General features: G+C 45.1%; 1 protein-coding gene and 1 long non-coding RNA gene across 4 annotated transcripts in view; both read left to right on the top strand.

Annotated features, from left to right (window-relative positions):
• LOC309862545 overlaps window positions 1-20,908 on the top strand; it is a 531,010-nt gene that overhangs the window by 266,170 nt on the left and 243,932 nt on the right. The window lies entirely within an intron of this gene.
• PRKG2 (protein kinase cGMP-dependent 2) overlaps window positions 1-20,908 on the top strand; it is a 97,170-nt gene that overhangs the window by 7,434 nt on the left and 68,828 nt on the right. For all 3 annotated transcript variants that reach the window (XM_082728160.1, XM_082728161.1, XM_082728159.1), the window contains exon 2: window positions 2,251-2,724. In XM_082728160.1, the coding sequence (XP_082584286.1) occupies window positions 2,264-2,724 (461 nt within the window). In that variant the 5' untranslated portion in view covers window positions 2,251-2,263. The remainder of the gene's footprint in view (window positions 1-2,250; window positions 2,725-20,908) is intronic.

Raw genomic sequence — 20,908 nt, forward strand, 5'->3', positions numbered from 1 at the left:
TAATTTCACCCCTCTTAAGAATTCTTGGCTTGAAGGATTTATACAGCTTCTAAAGCATCTGCATTAAAATGGGGGGAAGAGCTGGTGTTTTGGGAGATCTTAACACCTGTTTCATTGTGTTTCAAGCTTGTAAAATTATTGGATTGGAATAGGGTATTTTGAGTACCATACATAGAGCAAAAATGTTTCTAAGCCTTTTCATATGAAGAATGTTGGAACTCTTCTCTGTCCAATTGGATTCCAAATCCATGGAGTTATGCCCCTGATACAGTACATTGTGGCACTGCCTTCGGCCTTAGTAAACAGTTGTTCTATGAATAAAGAGTAAATTAGTTTAATGTTACATTTTAAAGTTTTTATGCTCACTTTTCTTTATAAGGCAATCCCTTTTCCTTCAACCTGCCCCTTCCTCCAACCTGCCTCGGTTGGGAATGCTTGTCCATGGACCTAAAAAGCATGTCTAGGAAATGGGTTACTGCTGGATGTTAAAAACTTGTGCACTCATTAATTTAAGACACCCCTGGGAGCTCCATCTCACACCTGCCATGCAGAATTCCATTCAGGTTTATTCCTAGGTCCCAGTCTAATGTCTTCTGAATTGCTTATTTGGATACAAGGGTGTCCACTTCATTGAATTCTAGTCTCCTCAACCTTTTTATGTATTCTTAATATGTAATAGTAAATGCCGCCAAGTCAAGAGAAACTTAAAGGTTAAACCTGCCACATCTTTGCGACATAGCAAGGCAGTTTTCTGGAGGCTAATGTTTATTAATGCCTATTCTGAACCTCTGAATTCTATGAGGAATATCTGGGCATTACAAGATTACTTCTGTAAGTACGTTTATTTGCTGTGTGTGCCGTCTGTCTCAGGCGATGTGCATTGGCTATTTGGTTGCATCTGCTTGAGGCTTAGAGGCTGTTTTACATCTGTCTATCTTTGCCTTTATTGCTGTAGAGGTCACGATTATTCTGGGGGAGCTAGTGAAATCAGTCTGAGCATTTCATTTCTCCTTGAGTTTGAAATTTAAAGGGAGAGAGGGGCAAGAATATGTGGCTTATGTAATTACGAAGTGTCATCTAGATCTTCAGGTGTTATATCATGAGAGAGAGTTTAAACTTAACTGTTATAATGCATCTTGAGCTATGGTTGTCAAAAAGTACACATGTGGAAGTATGACGTTTAGATGGATAGCCTAAAAAGACTTACACCTAATGGGAATTAATCAAAGCAGTGTTTTTCCAAACTCACCTTTTCAAGGTCTCCTTACTCGTTTTGCTCATATGCGCTTCTGATCTGCAGGCGATTTTTTAAAAATTTTCATTGAATTGATTCAGTAAGCCTGATACCTAATTTATCTCCCACTTAAGTAATAATATCAGTGAAACCACAAGTCTGTGGGGCCAGTTATTTGTATTTATAAGGAATGTTACAGTAAACACAGAGCTTTGAACAACAATGAAAGGATTCTGACAGAATTAAAACCACCCTGATAATCCTTGTTTATGTTCCCCAGCCGGATATCTGCTGGTTAGGGACGCACTTTGGGGTCTACGCTGAACATATTGGGAACCGGAAAGGAGTGGAGCCTTGCACCGCACATCATCGTTTTGGGATAAACCTTGGCTTTAGGATATTCCGTAAAGGATGTCAACGACTCCTTATCCCTCTGTTCTACTTTCTAGGAACTGTTGCCCAGAACTTTTTAACAGGGAAATACAGAACACAGGGGTGCCCCAGCAGGAGGAACGCGTTGACAAGGCGGCAGCACCGCTCAGTCTGGTCGGCAGGAGGAAGGCAGACGCGGTTTTCTAGATCAGGGAGTAGTTTCTTGCTGCGGCTGCACAGGGAGCGGGGAGCTCGTGCCCAGGCCGAGCCTCTGCTTCTGTAGCGGCTCCTTCGTGTGGCCTCTTGACCGCGCTGATGTCCAGTTTTGCTGTGGGGCCCTCGACGGCTGTCCGGGGAGAATGAGCGGAGGGAAGTGCAGGGAGCTCCGGCCGCTGGCGCACAGTGCTTCGGTGGGACACCTGTGCCATCGTGACAGGGACAGGGGCAGCGAAACCAAGTGCCAGCTCACGGCGAGGTGAAGGAAATCAGTGGCTCGCTCGCCACCTGCAAGCAGGGGCATCACTGTCAGTAGTGCTGACCCGCGGGGTTCGCGCTTATGACCCAGGTCGGGATGAGGCGGGCGCGGCGGCCGGGACGTGGGTCCCTGGCGCACTGGGTCACCCCGATTCTCTGCCTTCTCGCAGGTCCTGGAGCAAGATGGGCAATGGGTCGGTGAAACCCAAGCACGCCAAGCACCCCGACGGCCGCGCGGGGCCCCCGGGGGTGCAGGCGCTGCGGGCCAGGGTGGCCGAGCTGGAGCGCGAGCTGCGGCGGAGGGAGGCGGACGTCCAGGAGCGCGAGTACCAGCTGAAGGAGCTGCGGGAGCAGCTGGCCAAGCAGACGGCGGCCGTGGCGGAGCTCACGGAGCAGCTGCAGGCCAAGTGCGTCCAGCTCAACCAGCTGCAGGACGTGGTGCGCTCGCAGGGCGACGGCGCGCCGCAGGCCTCGCCCGGGAAGGCGCCGCTGGACGTCCACCGCGAGGCCTCGGGCTTGGTCTCCCTGCACAGCAGGCGGGGGGCAAAGGCCGGGGTGTCTGCGGAGCCCACGAGCCGGACCTATGACCTCAACAAGCCCCCGGAGTTCTCCTTCGAGAAGGCGAGAGTCAGGAAGGACTCCAGGTGAGGGGCGCGCGCTCCGGGCAGGGCGGGGGGGGGGGGGGGCTCCTCCGGCCGCTTCGGGGAAAGGGGACACGACCTCTCTCGGGTGTGGATGCAGGGGACCTCCAGCCTGGGTGGGTCCTGGAGAAGGGCCCCTCGAAGCAGAGCCCCCCTTTCCACGGGGGCGTACCCGGGAGCTGAGCTCGCGAAGGTCAGGTCGGTCATCCTGAGCGCCCCGAGGGCTGCGCGCGGAGGGGGTCCCAGGAGGTCTGCCCGCAGGAGTGGGCTTGGATGCGGGCACGGATCACCGTGCATGCTCGGTGTGCGGGCTCAACCCTGCTGCCCGCACCGACGGCGAGCGTCAGGGAAAGGAAGAAGTGGGATCCTCAGAGGGGGGCGACTTCGTGCGCACCCCACGGCGCGGGGGAGCACCACGGCCGCCGGTGTTAGCGCGCGGACAGGGGCAGAGCCTTCCTCGGGGAGGCCGCGGTCTCCGCGAAGACCAGAGATGCGGGTCATTACTAACCGGGATACACCGTGTGATGGGACCAACTGGATCGGTATCGTGCCGCTGTCTGCGGTCCGGGGAGAGACGGGCAAAAACCGCACAACTGGGGGTGTCCTGGAGGCCTGGCTGAGCAGGTGACCTTTCCTGAGGTCTGAAGGAGGAAAAAAAGCCTGGATGGGGTGGAAAGGGCATTTCAGGTGGAGGGAGCAATCAAAAGCATGAATTCTGAAAATAAAGATGTTTACGAGGAATTATAAATATTGATGATAGCGCTCTGGTACGTGCACACACATTTCTTTTCCTACTGAAGGTTGGGTTTCCCAAGCTGGGAAGACTGACTAGAAACAACCCAAGTTAGGGTCTCTTTTCTGTATTATTTTGAAGTGAATGAACATTTTTAGTTGAAATTAGATTTTTCACCTTGATAACATCTTGGCTGAGCCTGGAACCCTTGAGCAAAATTCAGGATTTGTGAATTTAAAACAAATTTTAACTTATTCATAAACACAAGTCATATAAATCAACATAAAACATCTGACTTAAACAAATAAATGATTAATTTTGACAACAGAATTACAAAGGGAGGTTTAATTCATCAATTTGTTGACAGTCACATAGTGCGTGATCAATAAATATTTGCTAAGGAAACAAGTCACACTGGGTTATTAATCATAATACTCTGTGGCTGAAAGAAATCTGATTAATATTAGGGTTCAGAAGAGTTTGCTGTTAAAAAAAAAATGGAAGAGTTTGTTGTAAGCCAAGATTTTTATTATTATTTGGTTTAGGAAGGTTGTATCTACTCCCTTTGCAAAACTATTATTTATTTTTAATGGTGTGGATTTGTGGATTTGTGCTGGAAATCATCTAATCTTCTCTTTTGATATAACAGAGATATTTTCATATATAGTAATATTACTTATTACGTAGTATATTATATGTATGTAAGCACAGTATATTATTTGTCCCACCAAAAATCTTTCAAATAGGAATGTTCTTGTATATCTAAGAGAAGCATCAGAGAATTTAATAGCAATTCATCTTCTTTGACCTGCCCCTACATATTCTACCAGATTTCTCTTGAGCACAAGTTGCGTTCATTCTTTTTTTCCAAAGACTTGTCCATCTTGAGGCAGAACACCATTCTCCTGGTGTTAGGGAACTGGACCATCCAAGATAAACATATTCCTTTGTATAAAATTTCTTTCTTTGTATTTCTTTATTAACTCTTTTGTAATCAGGAAAATAAATCAGTAGTTAGGTGCAGTCAGTTTCTGAGCCAAACCACCTGTCTATAGTGAGTGGGACACAGGAGGAAAAACATTAGAGCTCTTGAGTGAGGACTAAAAATGACTCCCTTCATCATAAAGGCCAGCCATGGGTATGAGTCTACGTGAAGGCCATGATGAAGAAGTAGGCTAATGGCTTGTTTTTGTTTTTGTTTTTTTAATGAATAAGTCCCAAAGAGACCAAGCTAGATCATCCGTGTCCTAATGTTCCCTCCTAAACTTCCATAAAACATTGTGGCTCTTGGGACGCCTGGGTGGCTCAGTTGGTTAAGCGACTGCCTTCAGCTCAGGTCATGATCCCAGCGTCCTGGGATCGAGTCCCACATCGGGCTCCTTGCTCCTCGGGGAGCCTGCTTCTCCCTCTGACTCTGCCTTCCACTCTGTCTGCCTGTGCTCGCTCTCGCTCGCTCTCTCTCGGACAAATAAATAAATAAATAAAATATTTAAAAAAAAAAAAAACATTGTGGCTCTAAATTGAAAACAATAATTAGAATTGGGGGACCATCCGTTCTTTTTTCATGGATTGGTTTGTGCCCCAGGTTCCCGTGCAGCAGTTTTTGCCTCAAGTTGTCTTGCGATCTCCCTTGCAGATGTCTTTCTTCTTAAGTTTGGAATAACTGCCTAAATATAGATGACTAACATCATCAAGTCAGAGACTTTAAATTTTCCAGTTTTTTAAAAATTAGTCAGCATTACAAATCATTTTCCAGTTTCAAGTAGTTCTAGTTTTAGAGAAAAGCCTCAAGTAAACTTTGGATATTATTATATATCTTTTAGAGTCTACCAAAAATCTTGCGAGAAACAATTTTCTAGGAGTGAGAGCATTAGAAAAGGGGGGAGCGTCTTTCACTGATAAGAGGACGGCACCTGGCACTCGCTGGCTTAGCTACTTTTCCAGGCAGTTACTGGAGATATTAGAGAATTTAACGCATCCGTCAATGTTTCCTTCATTTATTTTGAGGTGCTCATGACTTATTTGTTGAGCTCTATAAAGTTTCTTGGCTGAATTTTTGACTGAATTTGTTCCTACTGATAAGTGGCAACAACATTTTGGAGTCCCTGCTTCCACACTGAGTCAGAAGGCCATTGAACGGCTTTTTAGTCTTTTTGTCAACCAGAGTGTGTCCGATGAGTACCGGACGTGACAGTGAGCAGGCAAGTGAGGGGCGATCCCCAGCCCTCTTGCCGTCAGCAGCGCTAGGCGTACATGATGTGCCAACAGAAACTGTGAGATAACATTGGGGGACGACAGACTTGTGACCTGAAGATTCAGATTCAGTAGTTCATGAGAAGCTGTAAAACCCATCCCCGGTACTCTGTGAGCTTGCTGGGGCCCCGTGCTCGAGGTTATTGTAAACGGCAAGTGAACTTCACTAACGACCAGACAGCCCACTCATGCCAGCTTTGCTGTCCCGTACCCATCAAGTGTTCCTGGGGGCTTGAAGGGGGGGCTCAAACTGGATAGAGGGACCTCCCTGGTTTCTATGGAACAACGTATGTACTGTAGTGGTGCTGGGAAACTCTTAACTCAGTGCTGTTCCATAGGACACTCTGCCCTGGCGGATGTGTTCTATAATCTGTGCTGCCCAGTGTGGTAGCCAAGAGCAAAATGGGGCTGTGAGCACTGGAACTATGGCTAGTGCCACGGAGGAATGGAATATTCATTTTAATTAACTTTATTTATTTATTTTTAAATATTTCATTTATTTATCTGCAGAGAGAAAGCAAGAGAGTGAGAGCAGTATTACACGCAGGGCGAGTGGGAGAGGGAGAAGCAGGCTTCCCAATGAGCAGGGAGCCCTGTGTGGGCCTCAAACCCAGGACCCTGATCATGACCTGAGCCAAAGGCAGAGACTTAACCACTGAGCCGCCCAGGCGCCCCTGTTTTAATTAACTTTAATATGGAATAGCCACGTGTCTGGCGGTTACTGTATTGGATGTTGCAATTCTGGATTACGTATTATGCTTTAACTGAAGTAGAGCTGACACACAATGTTATGCTAGTTTTAGGTGTACAGCGCCGTGATTCGACCACTTTAAGGGATGCCGTGCTCGCCTGAAGTGTAGCTTCCATCTATTGGGTCTATAGGACTATTACAATACCAGTGACTATGTCCCTATGCTGTGCCTTTCATCCCTGTGGCTTCCTGTTTCCAGAACTGGAAACCTGCACTCCACACCCCCCTTCATCCAGCCCCCATGGTCCTCCTTTTCGGCAATTACCAGTTTGTTCTTTGTTGTTATGGGTGTGTTTCTGTTGGTTTGTTCTGCTTTGTTTTTTAGAGTCTGCATATAAGTGGAATTATAGGGTATTTGTCTTTCTCTGTTAACTTATTTTACTTAGCACAATACCCTCTAGTTCCATCCATGTTGTCACAAATGACAAAATCTCATTCTTTGTATGGTTGAGGAATATTCCGCTGCATACAGACACACCACAGCTTCTTGATCCATTCAGCTGTTGATGGACACTTGGGTTGCTTCCATGCATTGGCTGTAAATAAGGCCGCAGCAAACATGGGGATGTACGTATCTCTTAAAATCAGTGTTTTCATTTTCTTTGGGTAACTACCCAGGAGTGCGATTACTGGATTGTGTGCTGTTTCTGTTTTAATGATTTGAGGAACCTCCACACCGTTTTCCGTAATGGTTGCACCAACTCACATTCCCACCAACAGTGCACAAGAGCTCCTTTTTCTCCGCATCCTGGCCCACATTCGTCATTTCCTATCTCTTGGATACTAGGCGTTCTGACGCCTGTAAGGTATGATCCCGCGTTGTGGTTTTGATTTGCATTTCTCTGATGATTGGTGACTCTGAACATCTTCTCTTGCATCCGTTGGCCATTTGCAAGTCTTCTTTAGAAATCGATTGTGTGTTTTTGACTGGAACTGCTATTTCCTGAGATGGGAATGATGACCTAGAGAAGTGTGGCAACATAGGACTCGTATTTGGTTCCAGGACAAAGCCACAGCAAAGGAGAATGTGCTTGTCAGACAGAGGAGAGCACAAGGTGGGGCCACTCTTCAATGGCGCTGAACCTGCGGCACATCATGGCCTTTTGTAGTGACTTGGCTTTGTATCCGCTGACCATTTTTGATCTTCAGAGGCATACAACTATGTGGGCACAGAGCCCGTTTCTATTACAGGTACTTAGCCTTACTGAAGTATCATAAATCATGATGAGTCAGAGCACTACGGTGTATCAAGTTCTCTGATTTCTGACATAAATTTATTTTAGCAAACAGCCGGGGATTTAGAGCTGGAAGAACCTTTACTGCAGAAGAGGGGAGACAGGCAGGAGAGTTGCAGATTATGTCACGGGCAGTGGCAGGGCTAAGTTTAGAACCCGAGATTCTTGACTTTGAAAGCAGTTAGTTTCCTCTACAATCCTGATTTTCTTAAAACTCCCCACAAAAATCAAAGCCCTCATGTCAGACAGTCTGGGCACCTTTTCACCTGCTTTATTGATGGATAGGAAGAGCATGGGTGCTTCTGGCTCCTTCCAGGCAGAGCTGAGCAGAGCTTACTCACTCTCTCAGTGTTTACCAAATGCTGGATCCCCAGGGCTCAGGCCTGTGTGACACAGGGAATGGCTTAGAGCTCCCTGATAGTGCACTTCGCGATCTATGGAGGGGCACGATCGGGTTCCCAGAGGAACACAGCGCTCTTCAGGGCTGAGAACTGAGTGGCAGAGGAGGGCAAGGAAGCACTCAGATAGCGCTTCTGGTCATGTCTGACCTGCCTTCAGCACCAAGACAACCATGGACGCAGAGGTCAAACCTTTCACTGAAATTAAATTTTCCGTTTATGTAGGCATTGTTTAGCCAACTTCAGCCTCGGCAGAGCGAGATTACAAGCTCATGCTGCGTGTCTGGCGGAACACAGGCACATTAATCAGAGACATCTGGCGAGTTGCTAGTATGACTGCCTTTCGCTAGGAACGCAAAAACTATCATTTGAAACTATTGTTCTTCCCCAAAAAGGAAGGATAAAACAAAGACTTGCCATCTGACTTCAGATGTTGACTCTAGTTTTAGGAAGGACAATTAGTTTCCTTTGTCACTCCCACCCCAGGAGCAGAATAGGTAATAGGAACATGTTGGTGAGTCATGCATGGAAATAAGATCTACATCAAGGGGTCGAGAAGGAGTGTGGTTGTTATCATCGGGGTTTCCTTCCTGAAGAGGGGCCGAGCATTCGAGTGTGTGTTATGGAAATGTGGCTTCTTCACTGGACGAACTGTTTGTATGGAATGACCAGTAGTAGTAATAATAGTAGCATTCATATGTCACAAACTATGTGCCGGCCGCCATTCTGAATGCCTCACAAATACTGAATTATTTAATTCTCACAACAAACCTATACTACAGGTAGTATTATTACACCCCCATTCTACGGATGAGGAAACTGAGGCATGCAAAACTAAGTATCTTGTCCAAGATTACACGGCTCTTAATATCAGAGCCAGGATTCAACACCAGAAACTCTGCTGTCTCAAGTCTGTTCTAACAACTCCAATATACCACCTTTCCAAGATGAAAATTACATTTTAGTTGGGAACCCTTGTAAAAAATTAAATATGTAATTAGAAACGGACGTGTTTCTAGTGCTTTGGTTTTGTATGATTCCAAACAGCTCCTGGCTACTCTGTCTCCCTGAAAATGACGCTTCCAGGAAGTTCTGCTCTGCACTCAGTTTGCGGTAGAGGAGCATGTGCTGCGATGGGAGAGAAAGAAACTTCTTTTTATTTTTAGTTCCATGAAATCATGACTTAGATGTTGCTGCTTGAGAGGTTCTATACCCAGATTTCACGTAATCGATTATTAAAGATTTGAAGGAGTGTACGTACAGACTTTTACTAATCAGTTGGGCAGTTAAAAAATTTGTATTGTCTTCACTTATGTCTTCCAAAAAGCAGAAAACGAAGCTCTCTGTATAAGGAAAGAAGGAAGACGAAGTCCAGTTGTGGGGTGATCTGATAGCCAGAGGCTACGGGTGAAGGCAGAGGGTGCTGTGTCTGGCATGAATGTTCAGAACGTTTGAGAACGGGGGTTACGTTTCCCGGCGGTGGCGCGCATTGAGACACCCCGATCGGACCCGGCTACTCAGGGATGCCTGAGAAGACCGTTACAGGTTAACTGCTGGGAGTCTGTTCCTTAATCGTGGGGACGGGAGACTTGCCTGATGAGGTGGGAGTTGCTTTTCATGGCACCAGAGGAAGAGAAGTGGAAGCTCAGAGTAGTTCAGGAGTTTTCTGAATTTGCTCAAGGTCGTGGGATCGGTAGTTTCCGGAACCAGGACTCACGTCTATGTCTGCCTGATGCCAGGTGCGAGCTCTCCACCACGGTGTCCGAGGGCAGCCCCTATAGGAGGCACAGCCAGCCGTGGGAATGGCTCCCCCTGGAGGTGTGCGTGCAGGGCAGGAGTGGAAGGGTGGTGCTGCTTTAAAAAAAAAAGGTAGGGGAGAGGTATGGAGCACAGACAAGTTGAGGAACCTCCTAGAATTAGGAGGTGGCTCCCTGGACATCTCGGTGACCCTAAGGAGGCTCAGGCAGACGTTCTGATTCCTGGTCCCAGTCCCTCTCGCTTCCAGCCTCTGACCCCTCGTCTTTCTCTCCAGCAGCCGGAGGCCCTGGGCCCCCTCACCGCGCACCCGCAGCCGGGCGGCCTCTCGGGGCTCAGATGGTCTTCTGCTCCGCTTATGCTGCCCTTTGCTCCTGCTCGCGTTATCCTCAAATCTTCTGGTCTGCCAGTTGCCAGGTGTTGGGGAAAATGTCTCATTAAGCCTCGGAAAACACTCGACACCCGCGGCCTCGCTGCTGGGAACAGTCCAGAGTCCAGGCGCAGGTGGGCGCGCCCAGCTGCCTCGGAGCGGCGCCCGCGCTGGCGGCCTCGGTGCCCCCGGGTCCCGGCCCGTGCCCTGCTGTGCTCAGGCCCCGCGAGAGCCAGCAGCCGTGGCTAGCGGCTGGGTAGTGGCCAAGGTCTCCTTCCGTGCTTCGGGTCAACAGCTTCAGTTCAGTAACTAGAACCTCTTACTCAGCCAAGCTCGTGTTTAATTTCGTTTTCTCCTTCTTTGGCTTCCCCTCTCTGCGCACCTGTCCCGTGTCCCGTTTCTGTCGTGTACGTGTCCTCGGCCCCCTCATTCCCCTTCACCCTCGGCCAGCGGCCCCAGTGCCGGTTCAAGCACCTGCTCCAGGCCAGGCACTCTCAGGGTGACCCGGGTTGGGGTTTTCTCTGCAGGTTCACAGCCGCCTGCCAGCGAAGTATTACTGTCCGGGGCTCGGCTGGCAGAAGTCACCGGCCCGGGCTCACCGTGCAGTGCTGTGAGCCTTGTGACGTCCCCTGGATGTCAACACAGCTGCCACCAATTCGGAGCATCTCCACGGACCTTTGCCTCCTAAGCAGCAGCACCGTCTGCTTCCGGGAAAGCCTCCCTTTTCCCTCTGGAAGCCTGGGCAGCTCCGCTCCTGTCCCCTGACTTTTTCTAGGGTTTAAATTGCAATGGAATTCTCAAAAAGGGAAGCCAAAGACAAAGCTTTTCAGTTTTTAGACTCTTACTTAAATTTTATTATTTTAAATTTACTTGACACACAGAGAGATCACAAGTAGGCAGGCAGGCCGAGAGAGAGATAAGGAAGCAGGTTCCCAGATGAGCAGAGAGCCTGACGCAGGGCTCGATCCCAGGGCCTTGGGACCATGACCTGAGCAGAAGGCAGCTGCTCAACCGACTGAGCCACCCAGGTGCCCATCGGTTTTTAGACTCTTTCTAGAAGTACCTTGTCTGTGAAAGATGTGTTTCTTATGTTTCTTGTATTTATTCTTTGATTAAAGCTGTTTCCTTCTCTTAAAATCTCATTTTCAAATAATTTACCTCCTCCCCTCCACGTTGACTCTCCTTCAGATTACTTGTTAGTCGTAGGTATTTTAGTGCAGCCTTGTTTAACAGGTTTTTGTCAGTTTTTTGTTTTGTTGTTGTTGGTTTGTTTTGTTTGAGATATACGGCCGGGAATGGCCAGAGGGTGTCTTGTATATAATTCAGACTAAAATGTGAGCAGTTGGGAACTCTCAGTGTCCACTTAATGCTTCCGGGAACGTATGTTTATCATGTCCATTGATTTTAACTGGTAACTTTCAAGCCGCAGGGGTTTGAGCATCCCTTTGGGGACGATAGATCAAGCTCTCGGAAATAGGAGGGAAAGAAAGATGTGCAGCTTCCGGTCCCTTCTTTCCAGGTCAGATGAGGGAGAGGGAGGTAACACGCGAGAAAGATATCTCCTGAAATGTCTTGGAACAGAAACACTGGGAAAGCCAGGTGTATTAGTTTCCCTTGCTGAGTGACGAGCCAGCATGAACCTAGCAGCTTAGCAACACATATTTGTTACCTAGAGTCTCCGTGGGTCAGAGATGACCCAACAGATTTTCTGATTTTCTGATTTTCTGATTACTGAGAGGAGATGACACAACAATTATGTCATCTGCTCAGGGTTTCACACTGTGAAACTTTTGACTGTTTCACTCTGACTGTTGTCAAAGAATCAGCTGACTGTGTCCCTTCCTTGAGCTTTCTAGTGGAAGAAGCCCTCCTCCAAGCTCCCGAGATTGTTGGCAGAATTCAGTTGCTTGTGGTTGTAGGACTGACGTCCTGTTTTCTTGCTGGCTGTCAGCAAAGGCAGCTCGCGGCTCCTAGTGGCTGCCCGGAGCTCCTAGCTGCATTCCTGCTCCCAGACCCCTTCCCAACATGGCAGCTTACTTCTTCAAGGCCAGTTGGAGAATCTCTTTATAGTTGATTAAGATGAAATCTTATATTACACACATGGGGTGACCTTCCCTTCACTGTTGCCGTATTCTGTTGGCAAGGAGCAGATCACAGGTTCTACCTCTCTCAAGGGTTGGGGATTATACAAGAGTTTGACGCAAGGGATTGGAGATCATGGAGACATCTTAGAATTCGGGACACTACACTAGGCCCTTTTGTTTTACTGTTGTGAGATTCCCGGGTGGGAACGCCGGCCATGCTGGAGATACAACACCTTACGTAAAAATCCAGAGGCTTGTAGACGTGTGTCTGTGGCAGCATGCTGTGAGCTATGTACCGTAGCCCAGACGTGAAAACAACCCAGATGTGCACTGACGATGGGATCAATGGGTAAATGAAATACAGTGTATACATACAATGAGATACTGCTCAGCCTTAAGAAGGGAAATAAACTCCTTCCTTTTTTCATGCTATAACGTGAACGAACCTTGAGGACATCATGCCAAGTGAGTAAGTCGGACCCAGAAGGACAAATATTGTATTAGTCCACTTATATGGCATACCTGATCACATTTGCAGAGACATAAAGCAGAATTGGAGGTTGCCAGGGGCTGGGAGCAGAGAATGGGAGTTATCGTTTAATGGGAAGAGTTTTAGTTTGGGAAGATGAGAAAGGTTCTGCAGATGAATGGTGGTGATGGTTGAAAAACAATGAGGATACCCTTACTGCGACTGCACTGCATTCTTAAAATGGTTAAAATGGTGTCGTTGGCAAATGTGTGTTTCACCACAATTAAAAAACACATTCCAGAGTCCTGGGGCTGACTTGACAGCATTGGCCCCGTGGGGCTGACCTACATTGCAGGTTCTGTATGGTTTCCTGGGAAGAGGGAGAGAGGAGTAACGATTTTCTTATTTCTGTTTATTTGTAATATTGCAGAGGAGAGTAAGATATGGAAAACCCCTGCAACAGATGTTAATTTGCTATCGTTAATTAATCAGCCACTGTTAATTACTTGATAGTAATTGATTGATCGCTTCACCAGCCTGCGGTGCAGTGCCGTGGGAATCAAGAGGAAAAGGACAACTTCAGGCTCCCTGGCCTTTTCTTGTTTACAGCCATAATTCATAGCCTTAAGCATGCATCGTAGTCACCTGCGGAGGATTTAAAAATACTGATCCTTGAGGTTTAACCGCCGGGGGTCTTATTAAATTGGTTTGGGGGGAGCGCCCTGGGCACCCGGATTTATACAGCCTCCCCAGAGGCTCATGGTGTGCAGCGACGATTAGGAGCCTGTGTTCTGTAGGTAGGAACACGCTTCCTACCGCCGACTCCAGAGACATTGAGTTCGACGACTGAAGAGGACAATCATTGAGTGTGTCAGGTTAACTCCCTTGTAAATTTTGGTTGTTTTTAACGTTTCATTATTAAACTCTGTTCTTGGATGCTCCTGGGAATAGGCTCCTGGGCACACACTTAAGAGGGACAGAGGTTTTTGCCATGAGCTTGAAGGAGCAGTAAACGTGATTAAATCACGACCGTATTCAATTGCACGGCAGTGGAGAGAGCGGGTGGGCAGGAGAAAGTCATGCTCCTTTTCTGATTACGCACAGGGCGATCTCATCGTTCTCAGGCTAGTTTCTCCAAATCATAAACTTGTGCCTTTATTAGTTTTCTTTCTTGTTGGTTTATTTGGGAAAAGGAAGTGAAGAGATGCTTCTTTTGCTTATCATCTGCGGCTTGTTTACGGAATAGCGACACTTCTCATCTCCGTTCTTGTCCCTGTACCCGTAAACTTGGGGAACGAGTAGGAACGTTCGTAGCCCGTTAGCATTCTTAATCTTTTGAGTTCCTCTGGGCTCCAGGTGCACTCGTAGGATTTGGCTCCTAAGAGGAGGAAGAAGGCACGGCCACGCAGTTGGAGATCTCAGTCTCCTTGGGGAAGCTAACATGTTTGCAGTCTTGTGTAGTTTGTATTCTAAGAGGTAGGTGTGCAGAGGAAGGAGGGGGCACAGTTTGCTTGGTGGGATCGGGGAGGGCTCCATGGAAAAGATGAATCCAAGCTGGGTTTTGAAGGAGGAACGGCCGGCAGAGAGACAAGGCATCTGGCACATTTGGGGACTTGTAAGCAGCTTAGTGGCCCGTGGGTCCTCTGAGCACCAGGAGGCTGAACAGGCAGCGAGGCTGGATTGTCAAGTTTTACCACCATTGGGAGGGGGGCTCCCTCAATAAAATCAAGGTAGGTCTTAAGTATAGTTTTTAGGGCTGTTTGAGGTTTTTAAGTTGCTGGTAACTTGCCGGCTTCTAAGAATTACAGCTATCCCTTAGGTGAGGATAGCTTCACGTGCAGGGCACTGTTCTTAGAGGTTTATACCGTGAACTCATTAAATTGTTATAGAAATCCTATGACCTGTGGACTGTGTTTATTGTAATTTTACAGCTGAGGAAACTCGAGATTAAGTGACTTGCCCAGGGTTCCACGGTTCATCAGGGGCAGAATTAGGACTCAAACCCTGGCACTGCGGCTCCAGATCCCATGCCCTTGGCAGTGTGCGTTACAGAATGCTTTCTCTCTGTGTGTGTAACTGAGCTACGACGTGCCGTGCAAGCTGCATGGCCTCAGCCTCTCTGCTCACAAGAAACCCTTGGCAGATAAGAAGGAAAGCAGCAGGCCGTGGCCACTGGCCCCTACTTTGCCCTGAGCTTATGCAAAGAAGGTTGCGGGATATGCTGTTGCCCAAGAGAAGCAAACAGTGAGAACACAGGCCTGTAAGGTCAGAACTGGAGAAAAGATGCGGGACCCTAACGTAACAGGAACTGTTGGTGGACTTTGACCAACTAAACTTCCTGAAGCAAATTAAAGGACAGAAATTTATTGCTTCCAAGAATGTTGATTACATAGGCAGAGGATGAGAAAGGATTATAGGAGGTTCTGGGTGTGAATTCTGAGATCAGCCTGGTGGGAGGAACTTGGAAGTGAGCTGAGTGTCTCGGCAGCACCTCTCTGTGTATCCCTGGTTTCTAGAACGTTTCCCATTCCACTCTCCTACCCCCCAAAACACATGCCGTTGCCTCCCGCATCGCCAACACTCGACTGTCATTGTCTAACTAACGCGCGCGGTACTCTGTGAGCAGAAAGGATTCCTGCGCTTTCTTCACAGCCGAGTCTGGGGTTCGGAAAGGTCAGTGACGTGTCCAAGGCGGCACCGTGAGCAAGGGGCAGAATAGATTCGAACGAAGGATTTTCTGACAACAAACTCGTTGACACATTTTTTTTCCACGTTTTATTTTTTATTTTTTATTTTATTTTATTTTATTTTATTTTATTTTATTTTATTTTATTTTTGTTTTAAAGATTTTATTTATTTGACAGAGAGAGATCACAAGTAGGCAGAGAGGCAGGCAGAGAGAGAGGAGGAAGCAGGCTCCCCACCAAGCAGAAAGCCTGATGCGGGGCTTGATCCCAGGACCCTGAGATCATGACCTGAGCTGAAGGCAGCGGTTTAACCCACTGAGCCACCCAGGCGCCCCCACATTTTATTCTTTTGATGAACTTTTCACTGAAGTACACAAATCCTAAAGGGAACAAGCCCATGTTACCCCCAGACGGACCCGACAACGGCACATTCCCCGTGCCTCAGTCCCCCTTCTCTCCTCTAACCTCTACCGTTATCCACCTCACGGGTAGCCAGGGTCAGTTAGGATTTTCACAGATTACTTTGTGCCTATCTTTGTCTTCTTTGAAGATTTGATTTACTTATTCGAGAGAGCATGCATGGCTGGGGCGAGGGGCAGAGGCAGAGGGAGAAGCAGGCTCCCCCTGAGCAGGGAGCCCAACGTGGAGCCTGATCCCAGGACCCCGAGACCATGACCTGAGTCCAAGGCACATGCTTAATTGAGCGACCCAGCACCCCAGTTTATTTCTGAATTTTATCTTAATGGGTTTATAGACTAGCTTGTTTGTTTTACATAGTGAGAGTCACTTATGTTATTGTGTGTGGCAGTAATAATTATCAATCAATAATAATGACTTATTAATTATCAGCGCTATACAGTGTTGATTGGATGTTGTGCCACAGTTTGTCAACTCTGCTATCGTCAGCATTTGATCGGTTTAGCAGTTTTGAGCAAGGCGGCCACGAACGTTTTTGCTTGTCTCTCTCCCTCTGTATCTGTATCCGCGTGTGTCTGCACATACGCATCCGTCGCACGCGTGTGACTGATGGCGGTTCTGTACCCAGGAGAGGAATTGCCGGGGACTGTGTTCTCTCTAAGTTCACATGGGATACAGATTGCCACGTAATCTTCCGAAGTCGTTGAACACACACAGACTCTGTCCAGGAACCTGTTAGCATGAAGTTACTCTGCCTGCTCGGCGCCTTTGGCATTGTCAGTTGTTTTTTGTTTTTTGTTTTGCTTTTCCGCTCTCGCCGTTCTGCTGGGTACATTGCGGTATCTGGCTACGGCTTTGGTTACCTCTTCCTTGATCGTTAACAAGGGTGAGCTGTTTTAGGAATATGTACTTTCCACTGATGTCCGGTTTCCCTACAGCTCGGTGGTACAACTAGTGCCCTACGTGAAGGCTCTTCGTTCGTGGAGGTGGATTTTTGAACTTTCTCCTCTGTTCCAAAGGCCTTCCTGTTCCTTCTTGTGCCATGAGTTTATTCTTTTAATTACTGTGATGTCTAGTGAATGTTGACATCCTTTACTTTAAGTCTCCCAACTGTGTTACGGCTCTCCTCTCTTGTGATGGCTTTTCTTGGGCCTTTGATGACCAAGAATTTTAGAATCAGCTTGTTAATTTTCGTAAAATTTTTCAGAATTTTGACTGAGATTTCATCAAACCTGATCTGAGTAGCACGGACATCATTAAAAGATTTAGTCTTCTCATCCACAACTATGGTGTATGTTTCCATTTCTTCCATTTCTCTTAAAATTCTCTACTTCTCTCTGTAGAGGTCTTACACAGTTTTGTTAGATATGATCCTGTATATTTGAGGTTTGTTATCTTTTTAAAGTGATATAATTTAAAGTTTTTCCTTTTTAATTATTTGATGCTGGGATATAGAAATAAAATTGAATTTGTTTGGGGACCTTGTATCCAGTTGTTGGAATCACTTGTTAATTCTGATTGTTCACCTACACATTCCTTTGAATCTTTTACTTATACAGCGTGTCTTTAGAAAGAAGGATAGCTTTATTTCTTCTTATCCTACATTTACATATTTGGTATTTTTTCTTTTTTTCTCTTTGTGTGTGTGTGTGTGTGTTTCTTTTCTTTCTTTTTTTTTTTTTTTTCTCACATTATTACATTTGCTCAGACTTCTGGTTCAGGGTCAAATTAAAATGTCTCATTTCTGATACCTAGAGGAAGGCTTTCAATATTTTACCATGTGATATAATGCTTTCTGTTTTTGTTTTGTTCTATACATAATCTTTAATCCGATTAATGAAATTCCATTCCACTCTATTCCTAATTTGCTAAGAGCTTTTTTAAAATTTAGAAATAATATACAGGTGTTTACTTTTATCAAATGCTTTTTCTGCATCCAATAAGATTTTACTAATTTTTTTAAAAGATTTTTTTAATTTATTTGACAGGCAGAGATCACAGTAGGCAGAGAGGCAGGTAGAGAAAGAGGGGAAGCAGGCTCCTCGCTGAGCAGAGAGCCTGATGCAGGGCTTGATCCCCGTACCCTGGGATCATGACCTGAGCCGAAGGCAGAGGCTTTAACCCACTGAGCCACCCAGGTGCCCCTTTACTAATTTATTTTTATCTTTATTTTTTCTACATCGTGAATCGCATTAATTTTTCTTTCTTGTGCTGTGAGTTTTATTATCAGCCTATTCTCATACTCTAAAATAAGGTGGTAAGAATTCTTCTTTTTTATTTTCTGAAAAAGATTATGTAAGATTAATGTTATTTTTTCCTTCAGTGTCTGAAAAACTTAGTGGTTGGATTTAGAATTCCTTTTGTGAGACTGTTTTTATTTTTGGTTCAATTTTTCTAATTGCTAAACACTTTTTTTGCTTCTTCTTTTGTCATACATGGTTTATTATATTTTTCTCAAGGTTTTTCATTTCACTTAATTTTCAGAAGTTGATTATACTATATATCCAATCATTTCTTTTTATATCTGTAATATCTGCAGTGATGGATCCCTTATTTTTAAGATTGATAATTATTCTGTCTGTCTCCTTGCCTTGCTGAGAATTCCTCAGTTTTGTGTCTTTCTAAAGAAACCATTGAGGGCTGTGTTGTTTCTCTTCATTATACTTTTTTTCTATTTTACTATTTTCTGCTTTCATTTTAATGTTTATTTTCTTCTCCCCCCCCTTTTTTTAGCTCACTCTGCTTTTTTTTCTCTAACATTTATTTGATTTTATCTTCTTCTTTCCTAATCAATCTATTTAATAAGGTAAGTTTCCTTCTTAGCATGACTTATGTACATCTCATAAGTTTTGGTATGTCACACTTTTATCATTTATTTCAAAATACTCTTTGATTTTCTTTATGATTTGATCACTGATCGGTGGGTGATTTAGAAATGTATTACTTGGGGCACCTGGGTGGCTGAGTTGGTTAAACGTCTAACTCTTGTTTCAGCTCAGGTCGTGATCGAGGGTCGTGAGATCAAGCCTTGCGTTCTACTCTATGCTGAGTGTGGAACCTGCTTGAGATTCTCTTTCCCTCTCCCTCTGCCCACTACCTTCCCCCGTGTCTCTGCTCAAGCATGCACTCTCTTACAGAAAATAAAATAAAATAAAATAAAATAAAGAAATATATTGCTCAAAAAATGTGTTGCTCAATTCTCAAACATTTGAGAATTTTTTGATTATTTTTTGTTGCTGATTTCTAGCTTCATTCTGCTATTCAAAGAACATACTCTGTTGCTGAGACGTGCATTAGGGTTCACCATATCATCAATATTCATTAAAGTTTTCATGCATTGAGAAGAGTGTGTATTCTGAATTTGTTGAATGCAATCATTTACTTTATTTTTGGAGAGGAAGCTGGGGAGGGGAAGAGGGAGAGGGAGAGAGAGAATCTAAAGCAGGCTCCATGCCCAGTGCAGAACCTGATGCCAGGCCTGGTCTCACAGTCCTGAGATCATGACCTGAGCCAAAAGCAAGAGTGGACCCTTAACCAGCTGCGCCACCCAGTGCCCCAAATGTAATCATCTAAGTGAAGTATCAGTGAGGTCAAGAAATCACGTTTCATAGTCACCTATTTAAAACCGTGTTCTGACTGACTTTTGTCTCTTGTCCTGTTAGTTACTTAAAGGGATGTATTAAAATCTCCCAAAAGAATTGTGGATTAGTTTATTCTTTTATTTTTGCCAATTTTGTTTTTGTATTGTGATGCTATCTAATTAATTGCATACAGATTTAGAATACCTGTATTTCCTGATCATATCAATATGAAATATCCATCTTTATTTCTAGAAATGTGTTTTTCTAGTTACCTATATCAAGAAACATTTTCTTTGTAATTGGTGTTTATAATATATAAATATCTCTTTCTACTTTCTTACTTCCAGCCTTTCTGTATCCTTATCTTTAAGGAATGCTTCTTATAAGTAACACGCGTTTCATATTTCCCTTTTATTTTATTTTTCAATCTGACAGTCTTTTCTTTAAATTGCAGTGTTTAGTATATGTATCTTTAATGTAAATATAAATATTTGCTTATTACCATAGTACTATTTGTTTCTTATTTGTTACACTTCTATAGTTTATTTTTCTTTACTTTCTTGACATTTTCTAGGGTTGATTAGATGCATATTATTTTTCCATTTTCTTTTCTGTTAGCTTTCTAGTTAAATATTGTTTGGCTCATCTTATAAGGGTTACCCTAAAGTATAACATGCTTCCTTAATTTAGTAAATTTCTAATAATAGTTTAGTGCTTTTAATCACTTCCTGGACCTTAAATTATGTTTACTGCCATCTCGTCCACCCCACGCACAGCTTCACTGTTGTTCTCAAACATTTTAAAATCCTCGAGGTGTTGCTGTTACTTTTGTAAAGATGAGCTTCCTTTGGTCATGGATGCCTTCTTTGTCCGTTGCTGTTTCTTCCTTCTAGCATCTAGTAGTTTCCATCTGGGGTTATTTCTGTCTGGAGCTCTCCAACATTGTGAGTCTGTTGTCCATGGAATGCCATTTTGAAGTGTATTCATTTTGCTTTTACGTTTGAAGGCTATTTTCACTGGGTTAAGATAGTGGAAATAGGCGTCGTGAAGCTCTTTGGAGAGCCCATTGTCTTCTGGCTTCTTTGATTTCAGTCGAGGCATAAGTCACCTAACCCCGTAACTTATTTACTAGTTGTGTGAGGTGATTGTCTCTTCTCCAGTTGCCTCCCAGGTTTCCCATTTCTGTTTGGTTTTCATTAATCTGACTATGATGGTCTTAGGTATGGTTGTCTTTGGATAAGATTATTTGAAATTCTGTATCTGATACCTATAATATGTTGATCTGTTAGGTCTCTTTCTATTGTTCTCTTTTTTTTCTCTTGGTCTTCACTCATTTGGTCTTTTCTCTTAGTATGCCTGATGTTTTACCATGTACTCTTTAGGGGAAAGCTCTAGAGAAAATTTGAGTCTCTAAATTTTGTGAATATCCTGGAGAAAACACTTTTCTTTGCTTG

Source organism: Mustela nivalis (genome assembly GCF_964662115.1).
Source record: "Mustela nivalis genome assembly, chromosome: 4".
Taxonomy (NCBI): domain Eukaryota; kingdom Metazoa; phylum Chordata; class Mammalia; order Carnivora; family Mustelidae; genus Mustela; species Mustela nivalis.